Source organism: Octopus bimaculoides, chromosome 9 (assembly GCF_046866305.1).
Source record: "Octopus bimaculoides isolate indiv1 chromosome 9, ASM4686630v1, whole genome shotgun sequence".
Taxonomy (NCBI): domain Eukaryota; kingdom Metazoa; phylum Mollusca; class Cephalopoda; order Octopoda; family Octopodidae; genus Octopus; species Octopus bimaculoides.
Window position 1 is genome coordinate 538300 of NC_142936.1, and position 16315 is coordinate 554614.

Below are 16315 nucleotides of genomic sequence, written 5' to 3' on the forward strand. Positions count from 1 at the left end.
GTGGGGTGGATGGGACATCACTTCTCAACCAAGCTCCAATAATTTTTTCATAAGTTAGCAAAGATTTCTGTGGTCTAGCCTTGTCCTTTACGATTTGCCAATTCTGGCCATTTTTCTTTGATTGCTTCCTCCAGTTTCATTAGTTGTTGAAAGTAAACATCCGAATTGATTGCTTGGTTCCTTAGAAGCAGCTCAAAATGCACAACACCTTTGTAATCCTACCAAATTGACAGCATGACCGTTTTTTGATGCAATTCAGTTTTCAATGTGGTTCATTACACTTGGATCATGATCATTTTTGATTGATGTTATATTGCAGACAATCCATTTTTCATCACCAGTGATGATTTGTTTCAAAAAAAGGTCGATTTCATTGCGTTTGAGATGCATATCGCAAATATTGATTCGTTGTGTTAAGTGAATCTCTTTCAATTTATGTGGAACCCAAATATCGAGCTTCTTAACAAGTCTAAGACATTTTAAGGGTTGTGTGCGATACATTTAACCTCTCTGCAATCTCTCACACAGTTATATGACAGAACATTGGTCATCTTTGAGTGAAAAATCTTCAGAATGGAATTTTTTTAACCATTCTGACATTGTGCATTCTGTTAAGCAAACACCATAAACTTCACACATCTCTTTGTGAGCCTCAGCAGCTTTCTTGCCTTTATGGAAATTTAAAAAAAAGCAAAATATGGCGAAAATGTTTGTTTTTTGCACTCCCATGTTAAAATTGACACTGAGCTAACATCTGTAAACAAAATTACTTGCAATTTGCTTCTAAAGTAAGCTAAAAGTAACGGCTATCAAATGTCAAAAGGAAAAATATCATAACATTGATGACAGTCATTAAAAAAGATCGTTTACTATTTGTGAACAAAATTACTTTCTTGCCAACCCAATATACACACACACACACAATCATTTTTTTTACTTCCCTTCCTGCATACATCACATTTCCCCCATCTCAATCACTGACATCCATTGTGCAAGCTGATAATTTCGATATCATTCCCAGCTTTTATACGATTTACTTTACAAGCAAACGGATTCAACCGAGGAAAATTCAGCAACAATTGCTTGAAAAGTAGCAGCAATAGTTTGTAAAGAGGAAACTAACACTGACAAAAGAGAGAAATAACAACACAGTATAGGAGAGACATGCTCAAGAGGAAGGCCATGGATTTTTATTGTAGTTTTGTAAAAAGGTAAATTCACCAGATATGCCACTTATGAAATAATTCTTTCAAATTTTTTTTAATGGATACTGGTGCTGTAATTGGTAATGTTGTCAAAGATATATATATATATATATATATATATATATATATATATATATATATACATACACACACACACATATATATATATGTATGTATGTGTGTGTGTGTATAATATATATATATATATATATATATATATATATATATATATATATATATATATATAAGACAAGTGTGAAGGTTTTCTTTTTCTAGAGATAAGAAATAAAAATAAACTGTAAAACACCAGTTACTTTCAAAACATACATATTAAAAAAAAAAAATGGAAATAGAAAATATTTTCAAATCAGATGAAAAAAAAAAAAAAAAAATCTAATTACAAAATAATTTTTTTTTTTTTTAATAATTTTTCTTGAAAAGTTCCAATTTCGGCTAGTAAACATTCAGATAGTTGTTATATTTACTCAAATAGGATTAGAAACAGAGGATAGTAGAATTACAGAAGACGGCTAGAGCAAAGAAATAAGCTTAGTTCTTTGAAAACCATTCTAAAGACAAAAGCTGTGGGAACAGACAAGTCAGTTGGTGAGAACCAAAAATAAACAGTGAAGACAAAGAGAAAAGAAAATGTTTTATGATTATCATCAAAAGGAATTACATTAAAATACTTCTTTATTAAATAGTTGCCACTTTTTATATTAATACATTCTAGTGTAATTATAAAACTATATTAGCAACAATGAAACTAGAGGAGATGGGATCTTGGTCACAAAATCCACGAGGAAATAAAAGGAGTTGCCAATTATTAAACTACATTCAGTAGACATAAGTAAAAAGCAATGTTTAAATAGGAAAAGAAAAAGCAGCAGGTTAATTATATCAGATTGATCCCTACAACTAATGACAATAAATTCATTAAAAAATTACCTGAGCACCAGCTCATCTCCAGATAGGAGTGTGACCAGTCTAAAAAAAAAACACAAAAAAAACAGAAACCCAGAAAACTTTCAGCTGCATTTCCTCAAAGGACAGCAGGTTACTAGAAAAAAAGGAATGCTTTCAGTTGAGCTCATTTGATCTTGTGTACCAAATAACATTTAAGGTCGTGGCTTGACGATTTTATGTTATGGCAACTAAACCAAAGAGACAAACCCTTCCATAAGCTAATGTTATAGCAATTAAGTAATTGTGTGTAAGGCATCTAATGAGAATGGTGAACAATACAACTTCAACTTATCAGTTGAGAGTGATTGTGTGGATTTTGTAAACAAGAGAAATGAAGGTTTGTTTATTCTATTGTCAGTAGAGAGAAGTCAGTATGGAACTTGAAAAAAAAGAAACTAGAGATAAGTTTACAGGGCAAATAAAAAGATTAGAGAAAAACTTATTACATTTGATGTTCTAGATCTGCTGCTGCTATGGCACTGACCAGCATAACTTTAAACCTTGTTTCAAACTAAAAATAACGGACATAGCCTGAAAAGCTATTCATAGGCATTTCAATGGAACTGGTTTTATTTGAAGTAAATCCAAGATGAGGAGTCTTATGGTGAGTATTTTAACTAAGTAGAAGGCCATATTCTTTCATAGGACAAAGATATAGTCAGTGGAATGAACCCCCCCTCCAGGATATTACTGGTACTTATTTTATCAAATAGAGGGATGAAAGGTAAAGTTGATCTGAGAGGAAGGAAAGTAAATGGTAAACATTTTATATAGCATTCTTTTGTGTTAGCATCACTTCTACCACTCCTGATAATCCAATTGTATTCTTTAGTCACACCTTTACCAATTTTGACATTCCTGATATTCAAAACATAAGGAAAAGAATGGGGATTAAAATGACAGTTAAACATAACAAACTGAAAATCTATCAGTCATCATGGCAATAAATAATAGAGGTAGCAAAATGCCTAAATATTCATAATCATTAACATTATCATTTCATTAAGGGTGAAAGAAAATGAGGTCAAAGTACAAGTTATATATGCTGGAAAGCTCGTTAAGCAGCTAAAAAAAACATGTACAGATTAACACTGAAATCTGGAGAAGACCTGGAGTATTTCTGAACAACTTAGTAAACTGACAAACTGGTGTGCATGCATTATACACACATATATACACACACACATATATATATATATATATATATATATATATGCCAGTCACTTGCTTGAAGGCTCCTCTCACAACTTTTGAAGATTTGCAGGGTTCTCTTTCTCAATTGTTGTTGGTGTTGTAATTTTATTTTGATAAACTTCTCAATTGGAACATTCTGGAAGGGGAAGAGAGTCTGAAGGGCACACATTCACATCCATTTTAACCAGTGAAACTTTTAGTCTTAATAGAGGGGGATCAGGTGTTTGTGTGTGTGTGTGTGTGTGTGCATATATGCGCGCGTGTATGTATGTGTGTGTGTGTATCAATTTATATATTTAATGATAATGAGAGATGGTGTGAAGTTGATAGTCTGTTGCTGCAGTTGTTTTGATGTTGCAATCCCAGAAGGGAACAAGCCACAAGTAAATATATTACAGACTAGCAGTGGTGGGCAGAGAGGTTCTTTTTTTTCTTCTTCTTTTTAGGGGAAAGGGGGGAAGGATATTAAAAAGAAAACAATAATATACAAAAAAAAGAGAGAGAAATGAAAAAGAAGTTGAGGAGAAAAAGGGTGAGAAAGAAGTCAGGAAAGGTAAAGGGAGTAAAAAAAGAAATTAAAATGTTAAATGGAGAGAAATAAGTATATCCGTCCACACTCGACAGCCCACTCCATTCTAGTACCACCACTACTAGTTTCTCAAATATTAAACATACAGTGGATGGGGACCAGTTCAACACAAGGCAGTGTGATGATCCCTCATCTCAAGTTAATCTACCAACCACCAGTTTGTTCCTGGTACACTTCTATCACATCATCATCTTCCATTTCAAGCTGAAAAATAAATTAAAAATAGATTTTAAGAAACAAAAACAAAAAAAAAAAAAACAGCTTCAATATTATAGAAATGGAAATTTTACAGAAAAACATCATAAGCCAGAATCCCCCAAAAATTCCTATATTTTTACAAGTCATTGAGATTGCTTCCTCAGATTCACACAAACCCAGTGAATAAGTCAGATCTTTGGCAGCAAACACAGTCTGACATGAGCATCCTACTTTACAGTAATTAACTTACCCATTATTAAAACAACTAAATACTGGAGAGACAGTAACTGTCTTAACTTCCATATCCACTTTCTTCTTAAAATAACTAGAGAATCACCTGTTAATTCTAATAATACTAAAATAGCAACAATTCAACATTTCTGGTCTACTCAGATAAGAATTACGCTTTGACACTTTATGATCTCAAATTAATTTAGAAGAACCATCAGAGACGATGGTTGCCTAAAATTAATGTGGACTTGATCTGTTGCCCAGTTTAACAGTGCCACCTGGCACTTTGGGTGGCTTGAGAAAGCATTTCAGAGTAAGTCACTGGTTTGAGAAGGACATCCTCTCTCTATCTCCCCACCATCAGTGCCAGGGGTCCCCAAAAACAGTCATGTCTTCCCTCTTCACTACAAAGATTTTTTAAACATTTGTATCTGATATCGCTGAACATTTAGGGTTAAGTAACTGCATTGCTGTAGGGGACATCATTAAAATAAACAAAAGACAAATTTGTAGAGAATAATTTTTTTTTTTAATGAAGAAAAGAATGAAGTAGTCAACAATTAAGATGCGGAAGTTATTTGTTTTTCGACCCAGGTAGAAAAAAAAAAAGGTTACCTGCTTTGGTGTTTCATCATCATTAATTCTTCGACCATCAAATAAGAATCTCAAAGAAGTCACTGGAACACCCTTCAATAGAATTGAGAAGAAGTGAGAGTAAAAGAGTGAGTTTTAAAATGACAACACACACACACACACACATGGTGGGTTTCTTTCAGTTTTTATTTGTTAATTCAATTGACATGGCTTTGATCAGCTTTTATCTTTCCAAATTGTTTTACCAGTTTCATAAACAGTAATTATAACTGATTCAGCCTTCTTTACTTTCTCTGACACCTTAAAGTAATCACCAAGCTAAATGCAGAGAGGGGGGGGGAGACTACAGTATATCATGGACAGAGTTCATTGTATACTAAAGTCATAAAAAAGAATTTCTTGGGAATGTAGATTTCATTTAAAGGCCTCAAAGTGAACATGGTTTCAAGGCAAAGTTCACTTTGCAACTGCATATTTTCAGCTTCAATGCCAATGTGGAACTTTAGTCAATTGTCTTCTACTAAAACCTAAGATTAACTAATAACTAGTCGAATGTGGTAGGCAATTGAAATTATAGTGGGGTCAATAAGATCGTCCAACCCATACTAGCATGGCAAGCGGACGTTAAATGATGATGATGATGAGGATGACTATAGTACACTGAATCAAAAAAATCACAATGTTGAACTTTTGTCTGTTGCACAAGGTACAAACAAAAGATACACTAAAGATATCAGAAATGCAAAACTTTCCGTAGTTGCCATGAGAAAAAAAAAAACTAGTAATGGTTGATATAGCTCAATGGAAGTGTCTAGGTTATTCTATGTGACATAATTAGTGTGTGAGAGGTTGAAGCTGAATTGTATAGTTTGAGTTACGTTTAGAAAACTGGTTTTACTTCAATAGAGAATCTAATTTTCTCAGCAAAAAGTGGATTATATGGGCCATTATACAATGTGATGCTATACAGCAGAGAAATATAAGCTTGTGTACACAGAAAAAAAATGTACTGACTGGAAACGACTACACTGATGTTGCAATGTTAACTTATGGTTAAGTATAAGGACAACATGATTGTGAAATATTTCTGAGAGAATAAAGCTTGGAGGTGCTTAACCCTTTAACATTCAGTTTACTTCTCTGTCGAATGTAATCCTTATTTATTCACATTGTTTTGAATTAGTCATGCAATATCTTGTAGCTTTGAGATTTCAATGATGTGACTGTTTGTTTTTTGAATGACATTGTTGGGTAGGTGTGAGAGGCTGGATCTGGCCAGTTTCAATATAAAATGGATGGAATGTTTTGGCCAGATACAATTGGTTTAAATGCTAAAGGGATAAATCTAAATGGACAGTGAATGACAAATAAAAAAAATCACTTTCAGTTGAGAGTGGAAAACAGTTACAATAGGTTTGAGAAAGTGGGTTAGAGACTATTTTAAATGTAATAGATAAGGGAACAAGACTAAAAGCAACATTTAATCCATATCAACACAGAAAAGCTAAGAAAAAAAATATTTGTTAGGAATGAAACAATTACAATCTAATTTCTCCATTTACCTTGAAGGTAATAAAAAAACTAAATCAAACTAGAAGCATTTATTTCATAGAATCATCTCCACCGCCACTACCAAACCCCTCCCCCTCACCATTCAATGTCCACTTTTCCATGTTAGCATGAGTCGGATGGAATTTACTGAGACAGATTTTTCTATGGCTGGATGACCTTGTTGTCACCAACCCTCACCTGTTTCCAAGCAAGGTAATCTTTCCTTATACCTACAAATGTTTTTTCACAGAAGACGAGAAACAAACAACCTCACTTATATAACAAATGATGCTCAATTTCAACCATCACATGATTTCTAGACAAGGGTACACACACACACACACACACACACAAACACACAGACAGGCTCGTTTCAGTTTATGAAATCCACTCCCCAGGCTTTGGTCAGCTTGGGGCTAGAATAAAAGACACTTGCTCAAAGTACCATGCAATGGGACTGAGCCTGAGACCAGATGGTTAGGAAGCAAGCTTCATAACCACAACCATGCCTACACCAAATTAGACAAAAAGTTTTACAAGTTTAAATATCATGCAAGAAAGTTACTAATCTTAAAGTTAATCTCTTGTTTCAAGAGACAGTATTATAAATTGTATTCTTTTGCAATATACGAGGAATGACCTCCTTATGTCCTACCTGCCGTTCACTGTATGATCGTTTCAACTTCTCCATCTTTGTAGTCATTCTTACACGAAAATGAATTTCTGTGTTGTCCTTTGAAAAGAAAAAACAAAACAACAATTTATGAATGTACGGTGGTTTATGTATGCAGCTATCATTCGGAATACAAAACTTGAAAATTATATAAAGGGGAATCACACTGCAAACAGCTGAGAAAGAGAGTTGAACTACAACAGAAAGCAGCTAGGTTATACTCTGTGAACAAAATACAGCATACATTGTAAAGTATGTCAAGAAGCACACCATACACAGTTATAGCAGGAACCTACATGGTCCAAAATGATAGGGATGAATTAAAACACAATACACTCGAAAAACAGACCGAAGCATTCACTAGATGTCACGAGCCAAGTAGGGGTCTATATATATATCTATATATATATATATATATATACACACACACACACACATATATATATATGACTTTATTAACAAGAAAGAAAGGAAAGAATGCGGTGTCAGCAAAGCTTTGTTTACACAGAGAGATGAAAGCTTTTTAGTGGTTGAGGTAACAAGAGATTCCCTAAAGATGCACTCATCTGAATCATTAGAACCAGTGTTAATCATGACTTTTGTGGGGGCTACAACCCAGCATGCATGCTAACAATAATATTTCACAGAATGTTTCAAAAATTTTTTTTTAATTTTATTTGTAAAATTGAGCCAGAGGTCAGAGGTCAGATGAACTATTATCACTGCTGGCCATATTGCTTGATAGCCTCACCTAAAAAGTTGAATAGAAGCTTAACAATTCTTAAGTATGTCTAAGTTAATGTGAACTGATATATTTAAACACAACTGTATTCAACTGCAAACACTAAATAACAATACAGTTAACAATTATTACACATCATTAATACAGAAGTTTCCCGGGGAAACTCTGAGGTCCCCACCACCCCTCTCCCCTTTCTTTTCTGGAAGAAAGTGGCTTGCGGCGGGTTTGGAGGTGGGATGCATTGAATGCACTCAAAAAAATCTCTAGAAAAAATTATTTCACACTGGAGTACAAATGGGTCCTTTACAAAATATTTACCCAAGATCAGGAGAGGCATGCGAATAGAAAGATCGATGAGATTGATAAAGCAAGGGCTGAGCATCTGGCAGAACAGAAGGAGAGATCAGGAATTGGACGCTCAGAGAGCTGAGTGTCTGGCGAAAGAGAGGGAAAGCAGGAGACATCATGAATCAGATGCTCATGTGAATACAAACGGAATAAAACAAGTCTCACATAAATTGGACCATGGGTTACCAAGATATGTGGGTTTTTTCAGGTACCTCTATAAATAACCAAATCAGCATATAATGGGGGAAATGTTTTGAAAGTAAGGTACCATTAGAATGTGAATACAAAGTTTCGTGTAAATCAGACCACTGATTCACGAGACAGGCGGCTTTTTCAGGTACCTTGAACTATTGGTGACCCAATGGGTGATGGGTAGTCTAGTCATTCAATAAATCTTTCCACAAAAGAAACATTCCTCTGACCTCTTTACATTTTATGACAATTTTAAATCCTTTTTAGCTGCTGTCTGAAATATGGCTATGAAATGGGTCGAAAGAAATGCAGGGAATCAAATCACAGTTGAAAAGAACCAAAATGTCTTTTCATTTCTTCTTTTATCAGTTTCTCAAGGCAACTAATTACATTTCTAGTTCTGCCTTTGAGAGTGCAATACTGAGGACACTTGATAGGTGGAAAAGTAATAAAATTACTTTAAAAATTATATTATAGCCTAATGAAACAAACAAACTTTATTTCCTTTGATCTCATTATGCTTCAATCCCAAACAAATTAGCAGTGACCTCTCCTCCTCCTCCTTCTTGGTAACTTTTAACTGACTTATAACTAAAAGAAAACCAGTGTAGATTGCCCTCAAATGTACAAATGAGATCAAAAGATTACATTAATCTTAGAAATGGCTCTTCTCTTTCACTGATATGTAACTTCTCTCTCAGAGAACCTAACAAGAACTACTTTGCTGTCCCACTATTTAGATGGATGAAGATTGTATAAGCCAGCATTGTGCCCCCCTTAACCCCTCGATGTTATTAGGTTTCATAACCCCTGAAGAACAAATACCTTGACCTTTTTAGACCCATGTTGAACATCCTTGTCTGATTTCTCCTATCAATTGGGATGTGCAATGCCCGGTTCCAATTGTGCTTTGGCAAGGTTTCTACAGCTGGATACCTTTCCTAATGCCAACCACAGTACAGAGTGTACCAGGTGCATTTTATGTGCAACCAGCACAAGTGCTTTTTACGTGGCACACCATATATATATTTATCTGCTTGTTGGAGTTAATCTCTCAAAAACCCAAGAAGTTTCAGTACAGAATAGGAAAGTTAGAAATTGCTTGAATTTCCAAATGATGAAATGAAGTTGATATCCATGTTAAAGAAACTTTGGGGTTTTATAGACAGCAGCAGCAGCCCACCAAATCAGAAAGTTAAAAATAACTATCATGCTATTTGAATATTAAAATGCAAATGATACAAAAGTCTCTCATAAGATAACTGAAGTGGTTGCAACATAGAAATGGGCTGAGGACAATAAAATGCAGTCCAAAGCTGGAAAATCTCAAGTTCTGTGCCACCACATACAGAGCTGAATGAAAAGCAGACAGGATACACTGGCCCAGGAGGGATTGCAATCTCTGAATTGAAATCAGTCCATGACACAGACACGAGTAAGGATGCATCTTTGCAGGTGCAGAGTACGAAGCTCAGCAGATGGCTGGCGGAATGGACTCTGAGAACTGTCAGAACAAGAGTACAGGAAACCATGATGGTCCTCTAGAGGACCTTTAGCCATTTAGACTACTGTTGCTCCCAACTACAGACACCACACAGTGTAAAATTAACAACAGAATTCAAAACAACCCAGAGAAGCTACACAAAGATCGTCTCAATGCGACATGTCAGCTACTGGGAGAGACTGGAAAAGTTAAGACTCTCCTCCCTAGAACAAAGGTGGGAAAAATACGCAGTGATATACAACTGGAAAATTCTACAAGAACTTGTACGTAACTTTGGAATTGAAAATTACACAAACAGCACAATAGGGTGCCACTGCATAGTAGCAAAAACCCCAGCATTGCTACCAGGATACAGAAGCAGATACTGTAACAGCTTGGGTTTAATCAGCTCTTCAATATCCTACCACAAGGCCTGAGAGACCTACATGAAATGGTTGGAGGCATCTTCAAAACAAAACTGGATCTCCTCCTGTCTAGAGTTCTGGATGAACCTACCTCACAGCAAGAAATGCAGATGAGGGCAGCAACATCAAACTCCCTCATTCACCAAATGCCACATATCACAGAAGGTTTAACGAAAGTGTAGCAAAGCTAATGGTGGCACCCCAGCATGGCCACAGCTCTCAAGCCGAAACTAGTAAATATATATATATATATCATCATTGATGATGATATATATATATATATATATATAATATACACACACACACAAGCTTCTTTTCAGTTTACACCTACCAAATTCACTCACAAGGCTTTGGTCAACCTCTGGCTATAGACTGAAGCCAAAATCACACAGCTATGCCTGTACCTATAACCACGGCCATATAACAAGGAAAGCATTTAATCCTGTCAAAAAAGCCACAAAATGATTCTAACAGCCTACAGAATGCAAAAATAAAATAATAATCAGCAGCAATGAGAGCTACAAGTGGGTTCGGTTTAAGTGCTTAAGAAGAATTATTCAGTTTTAGGAGTGGCACTGAAAGCAAACACACCTATGACATTTGATACTCAATCAGAGCCAAGGAAATACAACATATATTCATAATAAATCACACATCATATTTTACATAATTTCAAGTTCGTAGATGGTGATGTAGAATTCTCAAGCAACATGGCAGAAATTACAACACTTTCTGTAAAGACAAATAGCTTTTATAGCAACAAAAAGAGAACTTAGTGGCCAATGAAAGAACCTCTGCAACAAATAGGCAAATCACATCCTTTTACAATAAAGATACAATGAACACCAATATAGACCCTAATATAGAAAAAGATGGGCTGATAAAAGCCCTTTGTCAAAAGGTGTTGAACCAGAGATGACCTGGACAATTATTATCATCAGTTCAAGCTTGCCCAGATTTTCCCAACTCAATCACACCATCCATCACAACCACACAAAGCACTTGGTAGGGCAGCAGGGCAACATCTCGTGTTGCATTAGGCTGGGCAATATAACTGTTTGTAAGAGCACCCATTACACTCTCATAGTGGTTGGCGTTAGGAGGGTCATCCAGCCATAGAAACCATGCCAAATCAGACTGGTACCGGGTGTAAGCCCTCCAGCTTACCAGTTCCAGTCAAGCCATCTAACCCATGCTAGCATGGAAAGCAGACGTTAAATGATGATGACAGCTGACCCAAGTATATCTATGTCAAGTTCCCTCCAGCAAGGTCCCACATTATCATCATTGTTTACATGTTCCATGCAGAAAGGGGTTGGATGGTTTGACAGGATCCAACTAACCTCAGGGCTGTCTTGGTCTCTAATGCCTGCTTTAACAAGGTTTCTATGGCTGAATGCTTTTCCTAATGCCATCTAGGCTATAAAAAGCAACAAAAGTAGATCTTAGGGTCATTACAAATTCTAAACAACTTGCTGTTGATACTGATTGTCACAAAAAAAAAAACTGCACTGATTGGCCTCATATCTCCTGTTGATGACATCTTGACAAACAGTATAGCCAATTTGAACAGAATACAGAATATCTGGCTAAATGGTTAAAGGTAATGAGAAATCCTAAATTTAAAATGGCAATACTGCAAGTCCCATCAACTTTAATCCCATAACATTGAAGAGAAACATTTTCAGTAAATGACAAACCAGCAACAAAACAGTTTGATGAAAATGAATATGGTTGTTAATTCAGAGAATAGAGAAATCTATAAAAAATTATTATTTTTGAAGATATTACTTGCCAATGTATTTTAAATTCTAAGAACTGATATTTCATGGAAACAGCTGAGGCTACAACGTAAAAGATTATCTCCTTGCAAAATATACACCAAAATGGAACCACACAGTACAAAAAACAACAAAAACAATCAAGACTAAATAAGATTAAGCAAAATACCAAAGTACATAATTTAGATCAAAGGGTTTTCTGAAGTACTTGTTTGCCTCACTGCCAACTATTTGACTGCTAAGAATAAGCGAAGACCAGAGGGAGAAAATCCGGAGGTAATAAATATTCAGTTTTATAACTAATTACTTGCAGAAAACTATGAAAAAGGACTGGCTGAATTGTTCTGCTAATCATCATCATTTAACATCCACTTTTCCATTCCTGTAGGAATCAGACTTTGTTGAAGCAGATTTTCTACAACCAGACGCCTTTCCTGTTGCCAACCCTCATTTGTTTCCCCACAGCCAGGCAGGCTTTTCATGGAAGACTGGAAACGACCACCACTGCTTCTATGATAATGATGCTCATTTACAACCTTCACAGGATGTCAAGAGGATACACACAACCTGTGTGTGTATACGACAGGCTTCTTTCAGTTTCCACTTACTGGGATTGAACCAGAGATCACAGAGTTGGAAAATAGGCTTCTTAACCACACAACCTGTTACCTATTTTTCTTTTTGTCATTTACTTGTTTCAGTCAATGGACTGCCACCATGCTGGCGCGCTGTCTGGAAAGAGTTTTTAAGGAATCGATCCCAGTTCTTATTCAATCGATTTCCTTTGCCCAACTGCAATATTACTGGGACATAAGCAAATCACTGGCGGGAAACAAACACACACATACAACAGGTTTCTTTCTGTTGCCGTTTTACCAAATCCACCGACAAAGTTTCGGCCCATGTGGGGCTGAACTTGGAACCATGTAGTTGGGAAGCGACCACATGGTTCCAAGTGTCTCTAATTTTTATGTGAATAGTTTAACTTTTGTGCATTATCGTTAACAAACCAAAATAAAAGTTTAAACGCAAAGCAACTGTCGCTGATGTGTAATCAAAATAAAATCGTTACAACTTTATAGGCTGGTAAAAATCGACTGATCTTTACTTAGTATAAATCAAAATGAACACAATAGCAACTGAAGGAAGAAAAAAAACATCTTTATCGATCTGAAATTAAGCTAAAAAGAAATAGATAATTCGTGGAACAAGGCCTAAAGTGAAGCCAGGAGCGGCGGAGAGGTAAGTAGATCCGGAAAAGTAGAAAGAAGCAGCAGCCAGGTGCAAAGCTTGATATTTCGACGTGATACAATGTCGACATCTTCACGAATTTGTCGTTAGTGGGAGTTAGGGAGCGAGAATGAGAGTCGCGATGATGAAAGTTGGAATGAAATGTATTTGGTGAAGCGGAGAGGCGAAGGTGGGGAATAGTTAAGTAATGAGCTGAGAAATAAAAACTAGCAAGATGAAAGTTAAAGGAGAAAAAGAACTAGGGAAATGTAGAAGACAATAGCGAAATAGGAGTAATGGTGAGATATAAGGATAGTGGAGAAAGAGTAAGAAAATATTTATCGGAAGAAAAAAAGAGAGAGACATGAGGAAGTGAGAAGTTAAATGGCTAAGACGGTAGGACTATTTAAAGTACAGGAAATGATTATAAAAGTAATCATTTTTAAAATGCCTCTTTCAAATAAGAACACATTCAGAAAATGAGTCAGGCTCTTTTTGAAATATTTAAATTTATAAATGAAAATGTTTGAAAACTTGCAGCATGGATTAAGTTTACTTAACTTAGTATGTAACTTAATTTTCAAAAAAGAACAGAAATCAATTTGTGAAGGCTGGGAACAATATTACAACATTCATACTTTTTCCTCTGGACAAAAGGCAACGTAAATAGTTTCAATAAACAGAGTTAATGTTTACAATAACGACGACATTCATTCATTGTCTATAAATGACGTTTTCTTTATATTTCCACATAACTAGAACGATCCATTCGTTACCAGTTAGATTTAATGAACATATATTGCTCCTCATTATTTATTTATATTCAGTCAATGTGTATTAGTTACTGAATCAACCACTTTCCGCCCAGATACACTAGTAGACACTCACAACTAACAGATGTACTCCAGAATAAACAAAAATAACAGGAATTACTCTGGAACCATTTCGGTTTAGCCTCAATAATATTAATAAATCTTTATTTCTATTTTCATAGAGTGAAAGGGACATCGTTTGATGCTCTATCCCCACCCAATTCAAAGGGGAACTCATTCTTCTGGTTATCAAATGTGATATCGATTATTCGCCGTTTTGGCGGATTAACTCCGTTTTCAATTCACTCGATTCCCGTCTCTTCTCCTCCGGTAGATTTTCTAAATTTCATAGAGAAGGGACCAAGGGTCAAAATGAAATAAATCCTCAGTTTACTTTAGTGTGATTAGGAAAAGAAAAAGAGGAGAAACTGAATCTGTAGCATAAGGTGGGTAAATGTATACAACAAAGGTGTAGGATGTGATCAACGGTACTATTAAAAAACTTTCAGGTTGGCGAGTGTATATAGAGACAGAGAAACGGAGACGAGTGGGGGTTAGATGTGTGAATGCTGCTACAACAAAAGGAAACGTGGTTTCGATCGGAAATATGAACAAGAAAAACGGACAAACCGTTTTAACGATCAAAAAGGCAACATTATAGACAAAACAAAAACTATTACGTAGAAGAATATACGCCGAACATTTGTAATTTTAATAGTGAAAATACAATTGTAACGGTTTTGAAGAAACGATAAAGGCTAGTTGGGTTTAATAGGCAGACCACCATGTGGACGTAAAATGGGGGAATGGTCTATTATAAAGAAAGCATTGTAGAATGAACCCTCATTTCTTAATCGGATGGCTATGGTTTTTATTAGTACACAAGACTGACAAGGAAATAGGAATACACATTTACACACTCACTTGGAGATTAGATGATTAAAACAAAAATAAAAAAGGCCAGATTTTATAACTTTCTTACCTGACCGACTACTTTCAATCGAATATATTCGGGGTCACTGGCAGAGGAATCCCCGCCTTCGGGTTTCGTGCTCTGAGAGGGGAAAAAGAGGAAAGAGATGTAAGTTTCATGAATTCATAATAAAGATCTTCGGTACCGAATTCAAATACAAACCAATAATAATAACGGGATGACGAGAGAACTCTATGAATACATCTAGATAAAAATCTGTGTTAATGTGCCGGACATATATCATATTATATATATATATATATATATATATATATATATATATAATGTGTGTATATGTATATATGCAGGATTATATATATGTGTATATATACATATATATATATGCAGGATATATTACTATATATATATATATATATATATATATATATATATATACATATATAGAGAGGCAGATTTGTGTGTAGATGTAAATATATTTGTCTATTTATAACGTGTGTGCGTGTAATATGTAGAAGGAAAGGGCTTCACTTGTTTTCCTGTGACTACAATTGTAACTACAATTTGTAACTAGTTTATCTCTCGGTTTAGCTACTTTCTAAAAACACTTTATACTCGCCTGTTGTACAGTGTCTGACATTGTTGTTCTGTGGAGCCGCGGCAGCAGCAGAGAGGAGGGGGGGTCATAACATGGCCGAACCACAAACCAAATCAATCTCACGGTTTATGGCTTTTACCAATCTTTCTATTGGCTATAAAATTATTTAAAACAATCTTGGTGGTTTTATTTTACATACTCCCTTCAGAAAATAGCGAAATTTATTATATATATTTGATTTTTTTTTTAAATTCAGAAATCTCGTTACAATGAGACTTTGATTTTTTTCTTCATTTTAAGAAATAGTTTATAAATGCATTTAATTTTAAGCAAGCTAACAACTGTATTTTAGAGTATGTATTCAAATAGCTTCGATTTGAGTAAAATAAGTGAGTCTAAAGGAAAATCATCACTTTAGACCAATGCTAGTTAGTCAAATCTCGTTTACGCGAGAGTTAACTTTATTATCGTTTTTAATTAATATTAATTGTCTTATTTAAGGCATGTTAAATTTTTTTTTACTCCTTCATTGTATATATTATTTTTTAATGTCGCCTCTAAATCGAGCCTTT

General features: G+C 35.1%; 1 protein-coding gene across 1 annotated transcript; it reads right to left on the reverse strand.

Annotated features, from left to right (window-relative positions):
• Positions 1-1844: 1844 nt before the first annotated feature.
• On the reverse strand, positions 1845-15813 carry LOC106879481 (small ubiquitin-related modifier). Its single transcript, XM_014929071.3, has 5 exons — positions 15765-15813; positions 15197-15268; positions 7184-7261; positions 4999-5070; positions 1845-4158 (listed from the first exon to the last, which is right to left on the reverse strand). Exons 1-5 carry the CDS (start codon positions 15783-15785, stop codon positions 4099-4101), a joined length of 303 nt encoding a protein of 100 aa, XP_014784557.1. The 5' UTR covers positions 15786-15813; the 3' UTR covers positions 1845-4098.
• Positions 15814-16315: the final 502 nt, after the last annotated feature.

Coding starts and splice junctions, on each gene's coding strand:
- LOC106879481 (XM_014929071.3), bottom strand. CDS start 15,785: ATGTCAGACACTGTACAACAG. Junction 15,269..15,764: donor TGTCAGACACTGTACAACAG/GCGAGTATAAAG, acceptor TTCCCCTCTCAG/AGCACGAAACCCGAAGGCGG. Junction 7,262..15,196: donor GATTGAAAGTAGTCGGTCAG/GTAAGAAAGTTA, acceptor TTCTTTTCAAAG/GACAACACAGAAATTCATTT.